At 36.3% G+C, this 8,218-nt stretch overlaps 1 protein-coding gene across 3 annotated transcripts in view; it reads left to right on the forward strand.

Moving 5' to 3' along the window:
* Nucleotides 1–7,562, forward strand: part of MTF2 (metal response element binding transcription factor 2) — a 49,463-nt gene extending 41,901 nt beyond the window's left edge. For all 3 annotated transcript variants that reach the window (XM_040999202.1, XM_040999203.1, XM_040999204.1), the window contains 4 exons: nt 1,437–1,542; nt 1,658–1,710; nt 1,821–1,925; nt 3,996–7,562. In XM_040999202.1, coding sequence (XP_040855136.1) covers nt 1,437–1,542; nt 1,658–1,710; nt 1,821–1,925; nt 3,996–4,353 — 622 coding nt within the window. In that variant the 3' untranslated portion in view covers nt 4,354–7,562. The remainder of the gene's footprint in view (nt 1–1,436; nt 1,543–1,657; nt 1,711–1,820; nt 1,926–3,995) is intronic.
* Nucleotides 7,563–8,218: the final 656 nt, after the last annotated feature.

The following is an 8,218-nucleotide window of genomic DNA, read 5'->3' on the forward strand; positions in this document are numbered from 1 at the left end:
TTAAAGACATTCTCAATTTCTCCTGGGCTTTTTGTATGGACAGGGTCTTTTAGTTTTTCTTTAGTCAGTGATCCTTAGGTCATACTGATCATACTGATTCAAAACATTTTGTGTCCCATCTGCCTTGCTTTGCCTTGAGACTTTGGATTATAGGTCTAGTTGTGCTCTGCTTTTATTTCTTTTGGCTCCCTTAAATTTGTCCTTCATCCTTATTCTCTGACTTTAGTTTAATTTCTGGAATGATAAGTGTTTTCCCTAATTTTCTCCTTTTACCCTTCCCACGTCCCCCTTTTAAAAATATTTACTTATTTTTATTTGAAGGGAGAATTATAAAGAAAAAAGGTAGATTTACAAAGAAAAAAGGGGTGACGATTTTCCACCCACTGGTGCACTCACCAAAATGGTTACAGCAGCTAGCTAGACATGGGCTGGTCCAGAACTAGGAGCCAGGGGCTTCCAGGTCTGCCATACGGGTGCAGGGCCAAAAGACCTCAGCAGACCTCTGCTGCTTTCCCAGGCACATTAGTGAGGAGCTGGATCCGAGTAGCTGGGACTCCAGCGGGTGTCCATATGGGATGCTGGTGTCACAGGTGCTCAGCCTGATACACCGTGGCATTCCCCTACCTCCCATTTACCCTTTTTAAGCCTATTATATAGTATTATTGTTCCTTTTTCGAAAATTGAATTTTCATAGGTTACTGAGAAATAGTTATATCTTGCTTGTATATACATTTGTTGCCCTTAAACTATGTTATGAACTTTATAGCACAGTGAATGTTTTTGTTTTCTTGTTATCCAGTATCTCTCTTATGATAGCTGTTGTTGAGTAAATGAAATAGATGTTTGCATACTATTGTTTGCCTTTTTTTTTCCTTTGTATTAATTAGAAGTGCCCTTGGCTATTTATCCCTGTTTTCCTTCCTTTTGCTTTCTGAGTGAGTGACTTGCTGCCAGTGTGAGAAGGATTCTTTACTCCTTTTTCTTTTACATGTTAATAGAACTCAGGAAGAGACACACACACACACACACAATTTTAAAGGCGGTCCCTCTTCAAATTCACTGTAATTTTAACATCGATATTTCCTAGCTCCTGAAGATTAACTGCTAAAATTCATAGCCATTTTTAGTGGTAATTTTAAGCATTCCTAAAATAGGAGAACACATACTAAATTTTTTTTCAAATCTTGCATCTACTAGTTACTTGGTTTTTGTTGTTGCTGATCTTAGATTGTATATATTTTTAATTATCGTAAAAGATATTTTCCTATTAGCCTTTTGTAATGTAAAAAATCCCTTAAATGTTTGAACTTAAAATGCAATTTTTATATTATCATTAATATAAAAGTACAGTATGTATAGATCTAGTTACCTAAGCTGCTCTCTTTTTATTTTCTTTGTGTGCAGATTAAAAACATTTGTTGTGGTTTCTATTTTAGGGAAGTAAGCAATGGCATAGAAAAAAAAGGAAAGAAAAAGTCAGTGGGTCGTCCTCCTGGCCCATATACAAGAAAAATGATTCAAAAAACTGCTGAGCCACCTTTGGTAAGAGGATATATTCATGTGTGTTGTCAAAGAAGGGTATGTGGCATCATCAGGAAGTTAGTAATGTATCACGTACTTTAGAACCATGCTTTTAGTGTGTCCTTCTATCTTCCAGGATAAGGAATCAGTTTCTGAGAATCCTGCTTTGGATTTACCTTGTTCTATAGGGTAAATAGGAAATTATTTTTTCCTTTCTTAGGAATTTTATTTTGGGGGAAATTAGTGTTTCTATTGTTGTGTAATATAGTTTTTATACCATTTAAATTCTTTTGTCTCAGGAGAACTGAGGGAACTGCACATTCATCCAATACCTCAGATGTGGATTTCACGGGTGCTTCCAGTACGAAAGAAACTACCTCGTCTACCATTTCCAGGCATTATGGGTAGATATTTAATATTCTTAGTAAATTTTCTTGTAGATTCTTTCTCTTTGCAAAGTGATGTTGTAGCAGTTTTTTAACAGTTGAAGCTGATGTGTCTTGTACCTTTTTAGAAGCAGTCCATATGTGGATTCTCTTTATTACTCTAAGATTTTTTTTAATTTTGATTTCATTTGATAGGCAGAGAAGTAAATAGAGAGATTTGCTGATTTACTCTGCTGTGGTAGTTAGGGTTGGGTCAGACTGAAGCCAGGAGCCTGGTACTCAGTCTGCAGTTGCCACCGAGGTGCACATTAGCAGGGAGCTGGATTAAAAGCATAAGAACTGGGATTTGAACCAGATACTCTGAATGTTGATGTCCCAAGCAGCGTATTGTTAATAATTGAGTATTTTTTTCTTTTTAGAACCACAAGGATCACATTTTTCAGACTTTCTAGAAAAATTTCCACTGCAGACCAATGGTTACAAGCAATTCTTGTTTCTGTTAGGCCTTTTTGTGTTCCTGCTATATGTAAGCATGCCTGGCTTTTCAAAGAGTTAGAAAAATTTTTAAAAAGTTACGTATGTATTCGAAACAATTTGAAAGAGAGGGGGATAGATCTTTCATCCACTGGTTCACTCCCTAGAAGGCTACAATAACCAAAGTTGAACCAGGCTGAAGCCAGGAGGTTTAGTCAGATCCCCCATATATGTAGACTCCTCCCTAATATAGTCATGTAACAAAGGATATTTCTGTCAATGATGAATCTCACATGTGGTGGTCTGATAAATTCATATTGATAAGTGATAGTGAGTTGTTAGTTTGTGGAGGTATACTCTATGATACCATGATGAAATTGCCTAAGTATGCATTCCTTGGAACATGCTCTCCTTGTTAAGTGATATATAACTTTATTTTATCTAACTTAACGCTTCAGGCTCAATTTGTCCTAAAGCATGTCATGTCTAATATGAAGAGCACAGTCTACTTGGAATCACAGTTTTTGAGTTATAGATCCTGCTCTTACTATTCACAAATGAGAAAACTGGGGCTGGATACAGTAGCCTGTGTGGCTAAAGTCCTTACCTTGAACAAACTGGGATCCCATACGGGCGCCAGTTCTAAACCCGGCAGTTCCACTTCCCATCCAGCTCCCTGCTTGTGGCCTGGGAAAGTAGTTGAGGACAGCTCAAAGCCTTGGGACCCTGCCATCCATGTGGGAGACCCAAAATAGGTTCTGGGTTCCTAGCTTCGAATTGGCTCAGCTCTGGCCAATTTGGCTATGTGGGGAGTGAATCATTGGTTGAAGATCTTTCTCTGTTTCTCCCCTTTATGTATCTCACTTTACAATAAAAATAAATAAATCTTTTTTAAAAAAAGCGGAGGCTCAGAGGATGTTAAATAACAACTTTATCTTTGCATATTTAGCTTGTGTAAAATTGCTGGGTTGTCAATCTCAAGCCATGTGATTGTGAAGTCTTTGAATTTAGCCATTATGCTGTATGTTTCTTTTGTCATAAGATTATAATACTATATTTTTGCTTTGAGTAAAGGGCCTCAAATATTGTGTAGCTCAAGCCTTTAATCAAATATGTGAGCACCAAAGCTAAGAAATCTTATTTGGCCTAGTTATAGTGCATTCTGAATTCTAGTTTGTGTTTATTCCTGTTCATTACATTACTTCACTATGCACAGAATTAGTAATAAGAGAATATTTAGTTCTACTTTTTAAGCATACAGACTAGTGTCTTGTGTGTAGTTGGTACTTGGTAAACTTGTTTTTGATGAGGTTGTTGGCAACATTGGACTGCTTAGTCATGTTTTGCCTCATTGCCCTCCTACTTAAAACTTGGCTCTTTTACGCTTAATAGTGCATAGTTAAGGAGGGGAAGTTCCAAGGTCAATCCCAAGGAGGTGGTGGCAATAAAGGCAAGTGGTAGTGATAATTTATATAGCATGTTCTGTTTTGCTTTGGCTGATTTTAGGATATATTCTTACAGAAGAGTGATTTTTAAAAAGTCAGAGAACATATTGCTTGGGCAAAGGACGCTTTAAATGCTTGGTAGATAGTTTTTATCTTCTCGGTTTCATAGATTGTCCGACTCCAGAAAAAGAACTCGAACTGGAAGATCTTGGCCTGCTGCAATACCACATTTGCGGAGAAGAAGAGGTCGGCTTCCAAGAAGAGCACTCCAGACTCAGAACTCAGAAATTGTAAAAGATGATGAAGGCAAAGAAGATTATCAATTTGATGAACTCAACACAGAGATTCTGAATAACTTAGCAGATCAGGAGTTACAGCTCAATCACCTGAAAAACTCCATTACTAGTTATTTTGGTGCTGCAGGTAGAATAGCATGTGGTGAAAAATACCGAGTTTTGGCTCGTCGGGTGACACTTGACGGAAAGGTGCAGTATCTTGTGGAATGGGAAGGAGCGACTGCATCCTGACTGTAAGACTTGAACATTATGTTCACTGCACTCATTGTCTGTAGGTACAGTTGAAAGTCCTAAAGGAGTCTGGCTTTTACTATCTTTCTTAAAAAAAGGGGGGGAGAAAAAGGTCAAAAAAATTCACAAATGGGGACGATACAAGCCTTAACATAAACCTGTTAATGTTATGGATATTGTCATAAAAAGATATCTTTTAAAAATCAGAACAGAGACTTAATTTTTTAAATCTTAAGATTTGTAGATTGTTTCTAGGATAGGATATTAAAAATGATTCAAACCCATGCATGGTGTTAGATAATTTTTCTAATTATTCCATTGAGTCAGTTTTTGTGATTAGTGGTTATCAGAGCAAAGAGATCATGTAGATAGCACAAGTATTTGCAGAAACACTGTCTGTTTTGTTACCAAAATGTTGGAAAAGATTTATTTCAGTACCTTTTCGATTTCATAAAGTGCAGTGTATATAATGCCTACTGAAAGACTGTAAAATATTGAAATTTTCTTTCAAGCAAAGTGTAAAAAATATATTGAGCCTGTAAATTGCTCTGTGACTAGACTTCATTGTCGTCTTAATATATTCTTTGCATGTGCATATATATACACATAGCTGTGTATATATGTGTGTGATTATGTGACCTATGCAATACAAATTATGGGAATGGGCAGCTTTGGAGTATATATATCCCATAATTCTTTTTTCAGGAATAGTTGCAGTATTTACACAGCAGCATTTCTTCTCAGGCTTTTTTGGGTGCTGTTGCTTACTATGTATGAAGAGAAATGTGTCAAACAAGTCTAGTGTGTTCTGAAGAAGGATGTGAAGAAGTGTTCATGGGCTTTTAGAATGCTTTTCCACTTTCAATCCTTGTAACTCAGCTGTTCAGTACCTAAAACAAATTCAAATAAGATGAACGTTATCTCCTACTAGAAGTACCGTTTTCACGTTTTCATGGCACGTTATGATTGTAAATGTCTTGGTTTTAATAGTAAGTCTATAGGAGTCCCTTGAAGATTCCTACAATGTTTGTAGTAATTGTTAGTCATGTTTGGATAAGTGTAGTATGAACAAAGTATTTTATTGCACAGGGTTAACAAGCAGTATGTTGCCAGTTGAGGCTCCTGCTGTCTTATTACAACATTACCTCTTGTTTTTATAAAATGTACCAAGATTTAAATTGATAACTTTATTTTACATGTTAAAAAAAAACAGTTTCTTTTATCACCAGTGTTAGAGTTGTCTTCTATTTCTTTTTGTTTTGTTTTGTTTTTAGCCAAAGAGTAAACAGAAGAATATTCTTACTTGGTGGCTATCCATTTTACTTTTGAAAGTGGTTGGTGGATTTTAGACTAAAAATTGGGGTATTTGCCACCAAAATGGAAAAATATGTAAAGTGTAGTGATTACAGAGTGGTGCAAGTGTGGGTTAGTAATTATTTATTCCATTGATGATTTTTTGACTGCTTATGAAGAAAATTGCTTTATTTCTTTAAACATCTTCAAAAGATGACCTTTTTTGGGAGGGGGGGGGGTCACGTTATAGCCAAAAGAAGCAGAGAACTTGGTTGTCCTGTACTTGGTTCCTGGTTGGCCAGGTGTAAATGAGCTTTACAAAAGTGCAAATTAAAAACTGTCACTTCTGTTTACCTCCACCAAAACTTGATTTTCCCCTAGCTATTAATTTAAAGTTGCCTTTCCTGCAGCTGCAATATTTTGGATAACACACAAAGTTTGTGTTAATTTTTGAATGTTTGTTTATATCTAGGGGTAATGGAAAATGTAAATCCCGTGTAACTTTATTCACTCCACCTGTATAATATTATTTCATTTTCCCCAAAGTCCTTTAATTCTAACTGAACACCAGCAGTATTTTTAGTAACTCTTTTATCATACTTGGAAAGCAATTTATCAAGCTGAACTGTCTTTAGACTTAATTATTGTGAATGTCTGTTTTATTTTATTATGGTGGTTCACATGGCTCTGATGTTCAGTTTGTATTTTTGGAATTGCTTTACTTAGAATTAAAACAGACCAACATTAAATGTGTGTATTTTTAAAAGAGTTAATGAGTTTTGCTTCTGTATTGACTTGAAAATACACACTGGTGCAGTGGTTGACTGCCTTTATTTAGTTAGGGATTTAAGGATTTCTAATTTCATCTATAGAAAACTTTTTCTCTTGTCCCCTATAAAATATTAGTAATTATTGCCTGCTCACCCAAAATGAACATTTGGAAAAAAAGTTATGTTTGGCCAGCTTGTATACTTTAAAATATTTTAAAGACAAAATCTTTCTTGTTCCCAGACTTTGAAAATGTCAGATTTAAGTTTCCAGCTGTGTTGTCTTCTTACTTACATAGAGTATGCCATGTTTCACATACAAGGATTTATTGTTTTTTCAGAAAATTTTGTTTCTAAGCTACAGAAAAATGCATAAATTACACAATTGCTTGTTAAAATCACATTTTTATTCAAAATAGATTTCTTTTTTGGTCCTGAGTGAGAAACATGAATTCTTAGACCCTTAGATAACCTGACTGTAACAGGATAACAGCCTTAAGATTTATTGTGTAAACCCATAATACAGGGGTATTGAAACTAGGTCTTGTTTGAGATATTGTGGGACTTAATATTTTTGCAGAAATGAACATGTGTGAACTTTTTTTTGTGTGTGTGTGACTAAGGTTTGTGGAAATATGCCAGTGTGGATTTTAGCATGTATATCTTTACAAGGTTTGTTATCAGTGTTGGAAGTAGAACTGTTTGTTTGAAGTATCTATAGAGCAGTCACATTGGTTGAAGCATGATCTCACTTAACATAATTTTATCACAGTAAAAAAATTTTAGTGAGCATTTATCTATTTGAAATGTGCAGAGACAGAGAGCGAGAGACAAACACACATCTTCTTGATCACTCGCACGCATCTGAAGCAGTCTGTGATGGGGCCAGCTGAAACCAAGAGCTCAGTCCACATGTGCCATGTGGGTGGTGGCCATCGCTGCCACCTCCCAAGCTATCCTTTAGCAGGAAACTGGAGTTAAAAACTAGACTCAGATGCTTTCACTGGGTATGAAACCCAGATACTTCTCAGTAGGGCATAGATGTTTTAACCAAATCTGAACTGCTAGATTACATGCCTACTCCTAACAATTGTTTATGGTGTGATTCTAGAGTTATTTGAGGGCCCAGGGCATGCTCAATAGCTAAATCCTCGCCTTGCAGCCGCCGGAATCCCATATGGGCACCAGTTCCCGTTCCACTTCCTATCCAGCTCCCTGCTGGTGGCCTGGGAAAAACAGTGGAGAACAGCCCAAAGGCTTGGGACCCTGCACCTACGTGGGAGACCCAGAAGAGGCTATTGGCTCCTGGCTTCAAATCAGCTCAGCTCTGGCTATTGCAGCCACTTGGGGAGTGAACCAGCGGACAGAGGACCTTTGTCTCTTTCTCTCTGTAAATCTGACTTTCTAATAAAAATAAACAAATCTTAATTGAGGTTGTGTTGGCAAAGGAGAAAAACCCATCGCAACTTTGGGAAACAAACAGAAAAAGCCCTGTATGTATGGGAAGAAGTTCCTTCTAAATTTAGGTTTGTGTACCTTCTAAATTTAGGTTTGTGTAAAAGCATCTACTTTGATTTCTTTGGCAGTTAGTTGATCAGCCAGTCCATGGCATTTCCTCAGGGAAACAAAATTGAAAGTTACATATGAAGTAAGACATTTATTTTATCATGAAATTTTCTCTTAATAGGTCACAGGAAACTACATGTTTTTATGATACAAGTTTGTAGATAAGCTGTGTAAACAAACTGATGGGGACTTTCAAGTTAATTGAAATGTTTGAGTAATAGATCAAAGCATTATGCTTG

This window comes from Ochotona curzoniae, unplaced genomic scaffold (genome assembly GCF_017591425.1).
Source record: "Ochotona curzoniae isolate NIBS_2020 unplaced genomic scaffold, NIBS_Ocur_1.0 scaffold_1037, whole genome shotgun sequence".
In the NCBI taxonomy this organism is placed as follows: domain Eukaryota; kingdom Metazoa; phylum Chordata; class Mammalia; order Lagomorpha; family Ochotonidae; genus Ochotona; species Ochotona curzoniae.